Source organism: Mastigoproctus giganteus, chromosome 6 (genome assembly GCF_048544385.1).
Source record: "Mastigoproctus giganteus isolate SK-2022 chromosome 6, ASM4854438v1, whole genome shotgun sequence".
Lineage (NCBI taxonomy): Eukaryota > Metazoa > Arthropoda > Arachnida > Uropygi > Thelyphonidae > Mastigoproctus > Mastigoproctus giganteus.
The window spans coordinates 208,159,919-208,177,812 of NC_143580.1; the positions used below are offsets into that span (position 1 = coordinate 208,159,919).

The 17,894-nt window shown below is 34.2% G+C and overlaps 1 protein-coding gene across 4 annotated transcripts in view; it reads right to left on the reverse strand.

The window, feature by feature from the left end:
• Positions 1-17,894, reverse strand: part of LOC150084912 (cyclin-dependent kinase 20-like) — a 107,146-nt gene that overhangs the window by 25,686 nt on the left and 63,566 nt on the right. For all 4 annotated transcript variants that reach the window (XM_090375639.1, XM_090375642.1, XM_090375638.1 and 1 more), the window contains exons 6-7: positions 13,625-13,687; positions 10,376-10,427 (exon numbers count right to left, since the gene is read on the reverse strand). In XM_090375639.1, coding sequence (XP_090231765.1) covers positions 10,376-10,427; positions 13,625-13,687 — 115 coding nt within the window. The remainder of the gene's footprint in view (positions 1-10,375; positions 10,428-13,624; positions 13,688-17,894) is intronic.

Genomic DNA, 17,894 nt, shown 5'->3' on the forward strand with positions numbered 1-17,894 from the left:
AATGGCAAGAAAATAAATTGCATGGTTTCTTCAGTGCAAGTTCCCAAGCCTGAAAAGTACTATTTATTCAGGATTCCAAGCATAAAGATGATGTTCTATTGGTTTCTAAGCTTGAAAGAAGTTATAACTGTAACAAAATTTATTTAAAACGCAATACAATTTGAAATAAACAAGTGAGTGTGAAGATACTGAATCACTGCTTCGTAATGGACTGGAATTTTTCATTGATGGTTGATATTACTACTTCAGTCAAGCTATATTGTTGTCCCATTGTTGTTGTTGCAGCTGGAAGATTGGCAATAATTTGTTGTTCAGGAATCCAGCAGACACCTTGTATAGAGGCCAGTGTAATGAGTGAGCTGCTCCACGAGGATGGAGCAGCTCACTCATTTCACATCATGTTCCTCAAATTAAATTTCACAAATATTTCCAATCCACCAATTATTGTCATAAATACAGGCAATATATTGGCCAGGTTGTAAATTAACAATTGGCACATATTGAATATTGGTTTCACTAGTCTGATCCACATGAGCTACAAATGATGATGGTGTGTCATTTAAATGGATACTGTGTAAACATGAATCTGTCTTGCATCAATAGGAATGAAGTGATGATTTTCTCTTGTTCCAGAAATAGTATGACCATCTATGAATTTTTTCTCTTGAAATGGCCTTATTTGCTCAATTTCCTCTTTAGAAACAAACAGAATTTTATTCGAGTCACATGCTTGTCACAAAATTCAAACATGTTTCTTGGTGTCAGGATTTGGTTTTCAATTGGGCATTGGAGACTTGCACGTGCTGCCAATCGTTTTATTGTTCCACCAATTCCATCACATGATGATTTGCCATGGCTAGTGCCAAAGAAATTCCATTAAGCACTGATATCAAAATCCTTTTGATGATGATACAAGTTAATAAAATTCTTGAAATTCTTGTATTGAGCTGCAGAACCATCATCATGAAGTAGTAAATGTGCCTGATTTCTGTCATGAAAACCTTCAAATATTCAATTAAGATGGTTAGAAAGACATGCACTGCAATTGTGTCATGTCGAAGGCAGTCACTGATTATGCAGAAACTTATATTCTGAAGTTCAACATCCTTGTAATATATGACAAATGGATGCAATGTAGCCTGGATATTCTCCCAGTGGAACTCTTGAACAGCATCTTGCACAACAAATGAATAATTTTCTGAAAAATCCATCAAGATGACCAATTCTCCTGTCATTTGGCTTTCCTTTGTTGATTTCAAATGGTAGCTTTGATATTTAGCAATGTAGTGATGACAGGAAAGGTTAAATATCTTTGTACTCAACTCTTCAATAAAATCTTCTGTTGTTAATTGCTGTGTCCAGTGTATCTTTGTCAGTGTGTATCCACTGCTTGAATTCAATATCTTCTGGTTCATTTTTTTCAAAAATATTCTCTAGAAACTTTTTTAATTAATCTATTTCTGGGCATTTTTCACACCAATGAAGCATACAATCTTTTGGCTCCAAATCACAGACTTTTATTAATGAGAACCTTGTAATCACATTCAACAGAACTTGCTGCTAGCATTAACTTGACATTTTGATGGATTATGCATACTCATACAGAATGTGTTCTTGGTGCACCAACTGTGACACACAACTTAGGCCAAAGTTCACAAAATTTAGAAAATCCAATGTCAGATCCATTTCTATCTCAATAAGTTATAAACATTTCCTTCAAGTTGTTGAGTAGTAGTCGCTTTTGTATTTGCATTTTTGTTCCATCTGCATTTCTACTGGAAATGTAATCTTTCTTTCCAAGGCATATCTGACTAAATTCATCATCTTCAAAAAATTCCATCACCTTTTGCTTCACTTGCTCAGAAAGATTTTTTCCTTACTTTTTCCAGGTATGGCCATGATTCCTTCTTCTGCTTTAAGTTTTCTAGCTTTCTTGACCATTCTTTCTGAGACACTAAACTCTTCCATTGTTTTCTTTATGGACCAACTAACTGGAGCTAGTGTTAATATTTGAAGTATTTCTGAATGACTTGGACATCAACTTTTCTTTCAATATTTTCAGCAGCTCATTGTAAAACAGATAAACCATGATCCTTGTAGCTGAAACTCTGCTAACACTCATTCCAGAGGTGGCAAAAATGAGAGAATTAGAGGCATTCCACATTAAGATATTTGCCCCTTAAGATAGGTCAAATTTTACTTTCAAATTTCGAGTCAATCTTTGAAGGAAAATATCTCAGCCAGAAAACAAGTATAAGAGCTGATATTTAGTTAGGCTGAATTCATGCAGTTGGTAAGTGGAATGTCCAAATAAGGTACCAAAGGTTTTTATTTCAAAGTTATGATTTTCAAAAGTCTGGCTTAGATTTGTCATGACAAATTTTTGGTGCCAGTTTTAGACTGAATTGTAAAAAAATGTGAAGGTTTTTGAGCCTTGACACCAAAAGTTTTGCATTCTCTGCCAAAAGTTAACTAGATATACCAAGTTTCAGGGCACTATCTCTCACCGTTGTGCAACAGTAACACTTAAAACTTTGAAATTTTTTTGTGATTTATTCCGCATAACACAAGTGACTTCCACAAAAAAGGTGCTGGTGCCTCAAGCATACTATATTTTACACTGAAATTTTGCACAGCTTCATTTGAAACCTTTTTAAACATCCACATCAAGTTTCAACAAAATTTAAGATGGTAGAGCAGGGACCCCTAGGCCACTTGTCATGGAATGACCCTCTACCCAATCAACATTGGTGACTGAGCTGGCATTATTTAGGAACTGAAGTCATTTCCATCTCTTAGTAAGAACGATGCAACGTTTTATTCTCACAGCTGCTACTTACTCTACCAAATCAATGTTAGTGACTGAGTTAGCATCATCAGTGCCATTTAGGAAGTGACGTCATTTGCATCATTTAAAATCTAACCGCCACTTAATAGAAAGTGACATCATTTGCGTCATTTCCGTAAGAAAATTTCGTTACGAATAGGTTTTACTCCAGTGCCACCATAGATGTTTTCACATCAAAAAGGTTTATGGGTTTTTTCAAGGTTAATATTTTTATAAAAATTATGTGGAAGCCATTGTAGATAGCCACTATTCATCAATGCACTTTGAAAATATATAAGTGACACTAAGTCAATTGATGCCTAGTAAGTTTCAGTAAATAGTGAAAAGTGATGAAAAAATGGCTACTCCAATTAGTTATTCGAGTTTACTTTATAAGTATAAACAAGGCACAAATGCTACACAAAGGCTATACGAAAATTGGTTCAAAAATTTAAATCAGGTGGTAAGTCACTAGATGCACGGAATATCCAACCAACATTGATGATGAGCTGAAGGTACCATTATGCCAGATTCAAGCTTAACATACAAGATGCTCTCAGAAGGATTCAATAAAAGCAATGAAATCATTCATTTGCATCTGCAACAACAAGGAATGGTGTAACAAACTGAGCAACTGGATTCCACACAAATTCCACTGACAACAAACCCCAGAGACTATTAATTGTTTGTTGTTACTTTTGCATCACAATACTGAGGCATTTTTGCACTGTTAGTTGTTGTGCAACGAAAATGGCTTACATCGGCAACATATATAGTTATTCAATAGCATTTAAGCAAAAATGACTCTATATTTTCATAAAATATGGATTCCACACAAACTCCATTACTTTATTAGCAACATTACAACTTGTTATAATTTTGCTAATAAAGTAATGGAATTTTTTGCTTGAATAATAAATATCATGAACCTAACAGCAAACTACAGACAAATCAGAATCACTAATTTTACCAGTAAGAGACCTTTTCTTTTTTCATCTCTTTTGAGAGATGAAAAAAGAAAGCCTTCTCTAACCTGACAATGAATAATTTTACTATAAATTCCAATCACAGAGGCTTACATAACTGTTAGGCTACAACTTTTGTCTCTTGTAATAATGAAATGGTATCTTAATAAATAATGCACACTAGAGGTGGAGGTTTCAGTTAACCAACAGATAAGCCCTTTACTGCAATCGGCTAAAATCCTGTGTAATTTCTTATGTTTGGAAAATAATGATAAATCTAGCCAATTTAAGAAACATTAAATATGGGAACAATAATAGTTTACCTCTCTGCCTATTTGTTAAAATGTATCTTGCTAATTTAAGATAGAATTCACAAAATACTCTTAACTTTATTTACAAAATAAGGGTATTGCATGACTTATGCCTTATTTTATTTTATTTATGAAATAAGGATTGAGCATGGTTGCATTGTCAAGTACTTAGATTTCAACTTCTTCCAGTCAAACATTAATTGAATTTTCTAAGAACAACACGGAAAAGCAATGAGGATACCAACAGAACAAGGAATATGCATATTTATGGTTTTGATACAAAGGAATCTCCTCTTTACATTTTTTTTAAAATGAAATAGCAACATAATATGAATTTTCCAATTACTGACTAGTTAGGATATTCTTTCATGGCTTTGGTCAAAGATGCAAAACCCAATGTGACACCTAGCCTGCCACTTTTAAGTCTAAAATATTGATGGGCTGATATTCATGTCATACAGTTCAACTGCATAAGAAGAATTTCAACAAAGTCTGATCATTCTGTGCCAACAAAATATCAAAGTACTTATACTTTGGTGATAGTGGGACTGTTAGGAACTTTGGGTATCCTCCCCATCTCCCACATGTGATAAGCTATGAAGGGTAATCGAGTTGCTCTGCACCTCAGGTAGAAAATATGAACAACAATGCAAGTATTTTTATTTTTCAACATGATCTCCTGCAACACCAATACACTTTTCCCAACAATGTACCAAGGCTTTAATTCCTGCTAAAAAAAATTGTTTATAAACATTTGTTGGCCAGAGAATTACATAACCAAATGAGTAATATTTAAATCAAGAATTCACACCCACCCACCAAAAGTTTAGTGCAAAACAACATTAACTACAAAATCATTTTGTAGTCGACATTTTTGCAATTAACCAAGAAAAGGTCATTTTAAATTTTCTTGGTTTATGGAAATGTACTTACAGCCTAAGCTAACTTTTAAACTACCAGACAGATACAGTTCTGACATGATATGCATTGTTATTTGTATAAAGTAAAACTAAAGTTATCACAAAAAAAAAAAAAAAAAAAAAGCAGTTTTGTAGTTGTTTGACGCTAAATCCTCAACACATTATTAAAAAACATCACACACACTACAGGTAAAAAGACAGAATGACATCAACAATCTGCTTGTGGTAATGGTGGTCTGAGAATAAGAATATATTTACATTGAGATGGTGACAACCTAAAGAGAGAGAGAGAGAGATATTCAATGAGAGAGAGAGAGAGAGAGAGAGAGAGAGAGTAATTAATGAAGACTTTTGCTTGGTACTCCTTGGGGAAATATGCTAGCCAACCTTATCCAAAATACGTGAGGCTTCCAAGCATTTAAGAAACATTGGACCCTGCATGTAATGATTTTATTTGCAATGACTTCTTGAGTTGGGCCAGTTTTTAAGTCTGCTCAGGTTAATATTCCATAGAGAAGAGAAGAGAAGAGACCTTTATGTGAATAGCAGCTGACCCGATTTCAGCTACATATAACACAGACCAAAGAAGATATAGTAGAGGAAGATAACTGAGTTGGAGACATGAAAAACCCATTACTCAGCACTGCATCTTATGAAGAGATACAGTTTTAAGAAAGTTGATGCAAGAATGAAAGATAAGGTTAGTAATACACAATACTAAAAAATCTCTATACGACAGAACTGATTTAACACGAGGGGTAAAATTAAAAAGGAGATTTTTTTTCGAGAAGGAAATATGGAAGAAAATATAAGTACAGTTATTGAGATTAGTATAAAAGCCAAAAAAGGCTATAATGTGAACTCCTTTGCTGTGCCTCCTCAGTTGAATTGCAAATAGTCCAGATTTTAATATCAACAACATAAGTGATGAGGGGTACTTGCATATTAAGGTGATAAAGAGAAGGGCAGAAAGTATGCGACTCTGCAGAATTCTGCCAGATACTTTTTTAGTAATAGTAATAGTATTTGCCATATAGTGCAAAAAAAGCCACAGGCTTTTGCTGCACTGGTTTAAAAAAAAAAAAAAGTGTAGATAAGAATATACAATTTATACACTTCTCTCCTCACACAGGTAACTATCCAAATGACCTTTAAATAATTCAAACTGTCAGCCTCAACTACCTGCGAGGGCAACTTGTTCCCACAATCAATGACCTGCTGGCTAAAAGAAAACTTCCTACAATCTAATCTTTAGACTAGGCATCGGCGAGGTGATCTGATAGAGTGTATAAAGCCTTGAATGGTTTGAGCATGCTCAATGCCAATGGGATTCTTCCTCTTGCTCAGAATAATCACCTGAGAGGTCATAAATTCAGATTGAGGAAAGACAGGCGTAGGACAGATGTGCGGAAATTTGCCTTTAGCCAGCGGATAGTTGGTTGGTGGAACAGACTTCCATCCCTTGTTGTGGAAGTTGATAGCCTAAATAAATTTAAGGCTCAGCTGGACAGGTATTTCGAACAAACGGAGGGGTGAAATGGAAGTGAGTTTTTTTTTATTTTTTATTTTTTATTATTTTTATTTTTTTGGCTGCTGTATAAGCTTGCTTTCTTGCATCATATGCCTCTATTAATGCTAATGCTAATCTAAATCTAAACCTCAACCACTGTAATTTTAATTTATGACCCCTAGTTCTGGAATTCTTTATAACAGTGAGCACTCCACCTTCATTCATTTTACTAACCCCTCTCAGAGCCTTGTAAACCTCAATAAGGTCACCTCTGAGGTGCCTGGTTGCCAAACTCTGTAGCCCACAATCAGGGTCTTTCCTCATACAGGTGTCCTTTTGCCAATCTCACCAATCAAGTTGCCCACCTTTGAGGCTCAATATCTTTTTTCAGATGAGGTCTCCATACTTAAACACAGTATTCCAAATGTGGTCTTACAATTGCCTTATACAGCGAAATTATTACTTCCCTAGCTCTATAGGATAACATTTGATAAATCATTGATAGGACACCATGGGCTTTCCTGGCTTCCTGTTTACGCTGTTCAGAAAACTTCATATCTGCCCATATTGTAACTCTTGGATTCCTTTCCTCCTCCACTGTTTTTAATTCAATGCCACCAAGTGTATAATTTAGTGTGGGTTGTAAGACCTTGCATTTTGCTGCATTAAAACATAGATGCCACTTTTCTCACCATTTTTGAATCCTGTTCAGATCCTGAAGGAGTGCCGCTTGGCACTGACCATTAACAATTCTTCAATCTTTACATTGTCTGCAAATTTTAACATCACAACTTCTACCCTTTTGTCAACGTCATTTATGAAAATGAGAAACAACAGTGGTCCAAAAACTGATCCTTGGGGGACCCCACTCCTGATGTTACACCAATCTGAAGAATATCCATTAATCGCAAATCTCTGCCTTCTGCCCTGCAGCCACCCATCTTAGAATCTTTCCAGTTACCCCAATCTGTTCCAGCTTATACAGAAACCTCTCATGAGGGACACAACCAAATCTTTGCTAAAATACAAATAAACTTAGTAGAAATTGTTCTCTACATCCAGCTCTTGAGTAACTGTGTAAAAACAGCTTACTAAGTTAGTTAAACATGATTTTCTCTTAACAAAACCATATTGTGTGTCCTTCAGAATGCTATCTCTATCTAAATGTCCTTGGATTGTACTCTTAATCATTGCCTCTAAGAATTTCCTTACCACTGAAGTCAGACTAACCAGTGTCTGTAGTTACCAACTTCACTCTTAGAACTGCTTTTATGTATTGCCAATATATTGGCACTTCTCTAATCCAAAGGTGCCCTCAAAATTAATCTCAATGGTTCAATACACTGTCTCATGCTCTCCCTCAAAACTACATGGTATATGCCATCAACTCTGGGAGCCTTACTTGGCTTTATGCTCAAAAGATTTTTCTAATAAACAGTCATCCGTAATTAGGAAATCACTAATTTGATATGGCTCAGCCTCTTCTCAGCATGAAGGGTATTGGATCAGTAAATATCAATGCAAATTACCTATTTAATTCATCCAGAATATCACTGGCATATCTAAGACCTTCCCCACACGTAATACACAAGGGTCTAATTTTTTTCTTTCTTTCTTTTCTTTCTTTTTCTTTGTATTCATGTACATGAAAAATTTCTTGTCTCCATTCTTTGCTCTCTTAGCCAATGCTTTCTCATATGCAGCCTTGGCCTCCCTAACCTTATTTGTGGTACTATTACAGATCGACTTGTACTTATCAACATTTTGATAAGAAAGGAATCACTTAACTATAAAAGAAGGGTTCTATGGATGAGAGATTCCTCTATGAAAAAGAGCAAATTACCTTGTTCCATAAAATATTTCTGATAGGTAAAGAAGTATTGACTGGTGAACAGCAACAAATTCAGTCAAGATAAATCAAGTCAAATTGACCCTTGTGGTCCACGGCATCATATACCAGAAAGGTAGTTAGTAGAAGATTTATATTAGTATAAATACCCGGTTTTTTTTACAGTGAATATGAAAGAAAGGAGGAGATAGAATTTGTGGCATTACAGGAAGCAGAATAAAATTTTCTGAAACAATTTCAACAGTGGGGTGGATATGGTGATGGGCCACCAGTCTTTTAATAATTTAGTTTAGGAACTTTGGGAATGAAAAAGAAAGTAATCACACTAGCATGGAAGGAAATATTTTTAAGTTAAACATCTGTTAAATAGAGAGAGACTAATAATTCTAAAATATAAGCACTAGAAATTTTTATAACAAAGTTGGGAATATTACTGGGCCTGTGGCATTAGAGAGTGGGATTAAGAAGTCTCTGTAAAGAAATATCACACCAGGGATACAAGTACTATCTTTAAAGTGGAAGGAATTAGAGAAAATAATTAGGAAAAATGAGATGCTTGGTGGTCAAGGAAACTTATAGTTGAGATTATGACTGAAAAAGTAAATAGAACTGGGATGACTGCGGAATGTAATGAATGGACATCACTGAAATTCGAAATGAAACAACATACATCCATGAAATGAATTAAGAAGTTTTTGGGAGGTTTAGACCTGTTCATAGATAAGTTCATTACGTTCGTTTGATCATTTGCAATGCACTGATGTAGACATGTATATAAAATTGTGAAATTTTTAGGTATACCATAGGCATGGTAAGATATACCTAGTTCCTTAAAATAACATGTTCTTGGCAGCATTATCCCATGCATAAATATTACTTTGATTCCCCTTCAGTACAACTGGCAGAATGTGGCAACAAGATTATGAACTAGTTAATCTAGATGCCTCTTAGAGAGTTATACAAAATTTAGTCCAGCAGACTACTAGTATCTGGCCTGCTAGATCAACTTCAAATAAGAATGGCATGCAAGGAATATTAGTTCTCACCATGATGCCATCATAACCACAAAGATTCGCACTGTATGACAGACGAGATGGGGAAATGTTGGAGCTTACTGTAGAGGCTAAACATCATTTTTGCCATTTCAACCCTTTGTAAGCAAAGTGGTGTAGTGTCCCAAGTATTGCTTAATTCACAGAGGTTTGGCTAATCTTCTGTGTGATGTGGACTTCACATCTCAACCCCTGTTTATGTTGGTTCATACCAAGGTGAGAAAAAGGCATTCATTTCTCCAAATATACAACCAACAGCATTGCAATCAGAATGAGTAATTTATAAACTTCCATTATACAGGCTATATCAATGTCCAAGATTGCTGCTGGGAAGAAATTAAAGCTATACATGATAAAATATTATACAGCATATTTAGAAAAAATTGAAACCATTACAATAGGATTTATTTCCTTAAGTTACATTCTCACACCTTGTTTCCTTACATATGCTGGTTCATACCAGTGGCCACCCCTCCAGTATACTAGGCATTCATAGTATTTTCAAACCTTGCACATTGGGATATACTCAAGGGCTACTAACAATCCCATCAGTGTGAAGGCACAAGCAAAGGATTTTATTATCACAGAATGACTGAAGTTATCTAAAATTCAATGCAATTTGTCTCACAAGTAGAATCAGCTCCATTAGTACTTCTGACTTCCAAGTAGCGGAAGCGTTTTTCTTTTTTCTCCTCCACACTTATGAAAGTTGGTAAAAAAAAATCCAAATGACAAATGCACACATTTGTGTTAATATTTAATTGTTCTATATTTTATATAGTATTAAATTAAGTTTTCGTACCAACATATAACTGTGTTGGTATGAATGACATGAATATAAAGACATGACATGAATATGAAGTGGATCTAATGCTATACTTTAATAACTGGTCACTACATATTTATAAAGAACCTAAAAATTAAACTTTAGGGTTACTTACCCTGAACAATGGAAATTTATTAAGCATTTCTCCAAATATACAACCAACAGCCCTGCAAATAATAAACAAATAATTTCTAAACTTCCATTATACAGGCTATGTAAATGTCCAACAATAAGAAATTAAAGCTTTCATACCAACATATACAGGGTACATGTTGGTATGAAATAGGGTATACGTTTTATAAATACAGGGTATTTATAAAAAGTTACAACCATCATGATGGAATTTATTTCTCTAAGTTACATATTTTTACCATTTCTGGTATTATGCAAGAATGCTGGGTATTAGAATCTTATCAGGCTGCTTATAACAAACAGCATTAAAAAAAATTGCAAAGCAGCACATATTTATAGTGATTTTTTTTTTTAAATCAAATTGGCATAAAAATTTGTCATGATCCTCAATATCGCTGAGGTGCCGGGGGGCACCAAAGCAATGACTCTTTCTGACTACAAGCCATTCTTATTTGAAGTTGATCTAGTTAATAGTAAATCCATACTTAATAATACAGGTGCAAAGTTTGAAATCCAGCAACTGTGGGGCTTGGAAATTGCCAACTTCTGGATTTTTCCATTTTTTGGACAATAAATCTAACCAATCATGAAATGTAAAAATTCAAGCACTGATGAAGGGAGAATATGCATTGGCAGCATGACCATACAATTTTTTTTAGTTATTAATTTATTTTGATTAACTATTATTAATTTATTCTTTTATTCCGTTCCCCTCAATTTTTTTCTCCACCATATCCTTTATCAATCCCTCACTTTGCAACATATCTAATCCAATTTCTCTTCCAACTTCTGAATTATTTTAACCAACCGTCTCTTCTCATCCACCCTTCTCAAAACTTCGTTTTGTGCTTTATCAAACTATCTTTATCTTTTTCATCCTTTTCCATACCCTCATCTCAAAACTTTCCGATCTTCTATCTTCCATTCTCAATGTCCATGTCTCTGCTCCAAATACCACACTCCAAACCAGACATTGTACAATTCTTTTCCTTAAACCAACTCCTCATCTCGTAATGTTCTTTTGCACTTCTCAAAATCTTTTTTTATCCATTGATCTTGTTCTTATTTCTCTGCTGCTCTTTGCTTCTTCCATCCAAATACCTATACTTGTTCACCTGTTCTATTCTCTCTCCTCCTATTTCAATATTTAACTCATGCCTTTCTCTTCCTACTCTCATAACCTATTCTCATTGCTATTCTCATTCCTTCCTATTCTCATTGCAAACCTATCACAACTTTCCTTTAGTAACTAATTTCAGTAATCCTTCCTCAGAATCTGACACCATACCATATCATCTGCAAATCTAACTCAATAATTTCCCTTCCCCATCTTTACAATTATTATTCAATTACAATTATTCATTATCTATCATTTCCTTTATAAAATGGCTCTTAACAATTTCTTCTACATCTCTCTATAAATTAAAAAAGTTTTCCTCCTAGTGATATTTATATGAGACAATGGGAGAAGAGAGGGCGGGGCAATTATGTCATTACAAATGCACAGGTAAATAATTACATAGGTCATTTCCTGATTAGATTTCCATCAGCGAATTATAATGTTATTATTATACAAATATTTACGAAAAACTAAAATATTTACAAAATACTAAACTATTTACAATCATACCTCTACTATATCGGGACAATGTGTCCCTCCATCAGCTGACATTAATATACAAAAAACATTACAATGGAACATCAAACAATGCCGGGCATGGTCATGTGTTAGACAGTGAAGCATGAGCACGAGGTTCGTGAACGTTAAATGGAAGGAACACAAACTGGGCAGAATCAATCACTTGCTGTTGAAAATGTAGAGCGTATATGTGGGATGCATGCCAATGTTTGCAGCATTGAAAGACAACTGCCACCATAACCTTCACCAATCTCGTGCACGTGTTTCACTATCTAACACACGACCATGCCCGGCATCATTTGATGTTCCGTTGTAACATTTTTTTGTATATTAATGTCAGCTGATGAAGGGACCCGATATAATTTATATATTTGTAAATAGTTTAGTATTTTATAAATATTTTAAATATTTGTATAGCATAGTTTGTAAATATTCCATCAAAGCTTCTCTGGTGATGGAGAAGTGTTGATGGAATGAGCTAAACGAGTGAAAAGGACTGATGTCTTGGAAATCATTCAAAGTATAATGAACAAAAACCCACATGCGAAGATGTTTAAAACCCTTCACAAAGTGTATGAATCTGGCAAAGACAAAGAAGTGAGTTTGACATTAAGAAGGGGGTTGGCGAGCGAAGCAAGCAGGGGGAGGAGTCCCCTAGTATATATTAAAAAAAGTTGAGGATAATACCAGGGTACTGTCTTCAACATCTGGGTGGTGGTATATCCACTGAGAATAAGTAACTTTAGTTTTCTCCATGGGTGACGTGTTGCTTATTTGAGGTATTCACAATATGAGATATAACAAAAACGATGCCATTTCATCTACTTCAGTGGTTCACTATGTACTAATATAATGCAATTGCACAAACTTGTCCGTTTAGTGAATCTTTCCGTAGTTTGAGGCTTTAGCCCAAAAAATCTTCTTAGTCTATACTATTGCACATCATCTGGCATCTCTCATATTGTGGAGTTATACTTCATAACTGGGTTGTCACTTATTGTAACACCAGGGTACCTACCCACCCACCAATGACAGGCCAAAAAGTCTTGAAATGGTGCCGTCTGGGTGGTGGTATCTGCCAAGAATAAGTAACATTACTCTTCTCCACTGGTGAAGCATTGCTTATTCGAGGTAGTGCAATTTCAGGGAAATTCGTTGTGAAAGCATTCACAATATGAAATATAACAAAAACGATGCCACTTCACCTATTTCAGTAGTTCTCTACGTACTAATATGATGCAATTGCACTAACTTGTCCATAGTTTGGTGCTTTAGCCCAAAAATCTTCTTAGATCAGATTTAATTATAAAACAGCCAGATTATGTCACATTTGATTACAAACTTATTGATCACCTTTCATATATATGGTAGCTGTTCTTATTTTTCTATTTCATCACTGCCACTCAAACAAAGTACCTTTGAATATAAAGATTGTAATCAAATGCAGTGATTTCACCATAAAAATTTTGTAAGTCTGGCTAGTAAATATTTCTATCCATTTTAGGAAAACTATTGCTTCACATCTAAAAGTTTAAGTTTTAAATCTCAATTGCAATTTTATTTAAAAAATATATTAAAATATTAATATATTACCACAGATCCACACCTTCATCATACTGAGAAGCTCCATATAGAAGTTCTGGAGCACGATACCATCTGAAAAGTAAATAAATTCTCTGAAAAGGCTTTCATTAGTTTACCTATAAAGTTTCAGATTATAAAAATTTCATATAAGAAATGGCAGTCTCAAAACATAAATGGTTATCAATCATATTTTATGAGTCAAAAAAGGCAGTGGTGTAATCCTAAAAAAATAATATCAAGTAAATACAAAAATTAAATGTAAATTAATATGTAATGAATGAAAGGTTAATTAATTTACAAATCACGATAAATGAATGATAATATAATTTTAGTTTCTTATAATGTAATTTTATAATTAAATTAGGATTTATAATTAAGAAACAGATAAATCAATATGGGCCATTGAGAGAATAGACTAGTGCCTCATAATGTAAAGTCAATTAAACAATATAATTATTATAATGTAATCAGTATATTATTTAACATACTTAATATAGTTAAAATGGCTGTAATAACAAGTCAATTAAAACAGTGTTCTTAATACAGCATTATTGCAAAGTAGCACTAAAAGAGTGTATGACAGATGCATGTACTTATAATCATGCCAACCACTACCTTGCTTATTTTTTTACTTATTGGAATATTTTCATTCAGGCTTTTACAATTTATAAAAAATTGCAAAAAATATCCTTATATTCATATTAATAACAAAATGCATCGTCCATAGCAGCACAGTGAACATACCACCCTGCAACAGTTTCAAAATGGTAATGTTTGATTCCTTTTATAGATTGGAGAGCTCTACGATTTTTTTTTTTCCCCACCCAGGCTATAGCTATCTGGTCTTGGGTGAAAATGTATTTGCTCCTGAAAAATTTAGATTTTTCCTCTTTCATGCATCCACACCATTTACATATACTGGAAACCTTTGAACTTTGGAAAGCAGAAGATATCATGATTTTTATCGAAAAAAAAAGCAAGATACAGAAGGATTTTTTAAAAATATTTATTATTTTTTCTAATTTTTATTTATTTATTATTTTTTCTAATTTTTTTATTTATTTATTATTTTTTAATTTTTTTATTTATTTATTATTTTTTAATTTTTATTATTTTTTTATTTATTTATTATTTTTTAATTTTTATTATTTTTAAAATTTTATTATTTTTTTTCTAATTTTTATATATTTTTTGGTTCCAGGCCTTGGCCTTGAAATTAAATTTCGCTAATAACATTTTAATATTAGTATTAGCTATATAGTGCAAGGAAAACACAGGATTTCACTATACTGGCCAAAAATATATAATAAAATTAAAAATAAAATGAAAAAAGAAAATAAACAAATTACATGCTTCCTCACATGGATAACTGTCCAGTTGACCTTTGAATTTCTTCAAACTGTCAGCTTTAACTTGTTCCAGTAACCAACAACTCATTGGCTAAAAGAAAACTTTGTACATATCTAATCTAAACTTCTTTTCCTGCAATTTGAATTTATGGCCCCTAGTTGTGGAATTATTTATAACAGTAAAAATTTCAAATTGATTCATTTTAGTAACCCCTCTCAGAGCCTTATACACCTCAATCAGCTCTCCTCTAAGGACCTGGTTGCCAAGCTCTGTAACCCAGATAACTGAAGTCTTTCCTCTAACAGCTGCCATTCACTGATCTCACCACGAGAGTTATATTTCAAGAAGCTCAATGTCATTTTTTTAGATATGATTATGATCTCCCTATTTCTGTAGGCTATTGTTCAATAAATCATTGATAGGATACCAAGGGCTTTCCTGCCTACCTGTTCACAGAACTTCATATCTGTCCATCTCATAACTCCCTGATCGCTTTCTTTCTTTAGTACTTTTTAATTCAACCCCATAAAGTGTATAATTTATTTTGGGGTTGCTATTTCCCAAGTGTAAGATAGACTTTTCATTTAGCTGCATTAAAACATAATTGGCACTGCTCTACCCACCTTTGAAGTCTGTTCAAGTCATCCTGAAGGAGCACTGCTTGGCACTGATCATTAATGACTCTACCAATCTGTATATTGTCTGCAAATTTTGACATCATGTCTTCTATCCCTTCGTCGATGTCATTTATGAAAATGAGAAAGAACAGTGGTCGAAGAACTGATATTCTTGGGGGACCCCAATTTTGATGTTATACCAATTTGAAGAATATCCATTAAACACAATCCTCTGCCTTCTGCCCTGCAGCCATCTTGTGATCCATCATACAACCTTGCCAGCAATCTCAACATGTTCCAGCTTATACAGTAATTTATCGTATAATGAAAGTCTAAGTCAAATGCCTTGTTAAAATCCATATAAACCGAGTTGAGACTGTTTCCTACATTTAGCTCAGGAGTAACTCAATGTCCTTTAAAATGCCATGTCTACCTAAATTGTTTATCCCGAATGCAGTCTTAATCATTGCCTCCGAGATTTTCTCTACCACTGAAGTTAGACTAACCAGTCTGTAGTTACCAACTTCAATCTTAGAACTACCTTTACGTACTGGCAATACATTGGCACTTCTCAAACTAAAGGAATCTCTTTCAAATCCAATCATGCCCTCATAATTAACTTGAATGGTTCAATACACTCTCTGGCCACCTCTCTCAAAATTACTCCCTCAAAGTAAAGCCCTGGAGTTGATGGTATATGCCACCAACTCCGGGAGCCTTGCTTGCCTTTAGGCTCGAAAGTTTTCTTAATAAACAGTCATCTTTAATTTCAAAATTGCTAATTTCATATGTGTCAGCCTCTCCTCACCCCAAATGGTCTTTCATCAGTAAGGATCGATATGAAATACCTATTCAGTTTGTCAGCAACAGCAGCTGAAGACTTTTCCTCACCCAGTATACAAGAGTCTAATCTGATCAGTTGCTTCTTCTTTGTATTCACATACATGAAAAACTCCTTGTCCCCATCCTTTGCTATCTTAATCAGTGCTTTCTCATACTCAGCTTTGTAGCTGGTGTAGGTTTCACTATTTTTCATCACTCTGTAGCTTTCCAATGCCATCTTTTTCTGATCTATTAGATTGGCCAGGTCTGTATTCATCCATGTCTGCATCTTCCTTGTGCCATATTTTCTTAATGGCATATATGTATTCATGGCTTCTATGATTATTGCTTTAAAGGCATTCCATAGTTCTAACGTAGTCCAAACTGATAAATGCTATATATACTTCCATATTCCCCTTTTCTGACATTAAAACCCATGCCTTTATCTTTAACTATTACAATATCTTTCTTTATTTTCTAACTAACACTACATAATCACAACATGCCAGTGGTTTCTGTACCTTAAAGCCCTGTGATGTCATCTGATTCATGAGTAACAATGAGATCCTAAATATTCTTATTCCCTAGTATTTTCTCTAACATACCCCTAGTATGTTAGAGAAAATACAAATAATAATCATCTAGTTTATTTAAAAATACTTAGTCCAATCAATTAGAGGAAAATTGAAATTACCCATAATAAGACATACACACTTGCTTGCCCATTCCATCTGCATGTAGAGACTCTCGTCATATGCTTCACAATCTTCTGCTCTGCAGATTACTCCCACTCTTATTATACCTTTGCTTCTGACTAACTCAGACCATATAGATTCTATGCTGGCAGGCATAACTTCTGACACAGCAAAAGCTCTTTTTGTGCTCAGGCCACTTTTGATAAAAAGCATGACCTCACTATCCCTACTATCTTCTCTATGCTTTCTAAATACATTGTAGCATACCACAGTGAAACTCATCATTCCCAATTTCTGGATGACATAAAATTTCTATTAGTCCTATTAAGTCAGCATTAGGTGCCCTAACCAGGAGCTCAAATTCACCAATTTTATCTCAAATACTCCTGAGACTATGACTAAGTATTCTTTTATAGTTTACCACCCTGACACACCCCTCAAAATTATTTAGGCTTGTTTTCTTAGCTTTATCTTCCTGCTCATCCAAAATGTTGCATCCTCAAAACATCTTTCCAACATTGGCCACTGCAGCAACAAACAAGAATTCCTGAGATGCAAGAAGCATTATTTTGACTGACAACATCAGATAAATGCATGTCTATTTTACTCTTCTCCCCCTAACTATCAGGAAAAAACCCTTGCAACACCTTTGTTCGAATGAATACCATCTCTACAAAATAGATTCCTTCTACCCACAAGTGCAGGCAACTTGTGGATAGAAGGCTGATAAAAATTTCTTTCCAAAAACCTTGCATAGTTTCTCAAGTCTTGAGTTAATCCACAAGGCATTCAGCA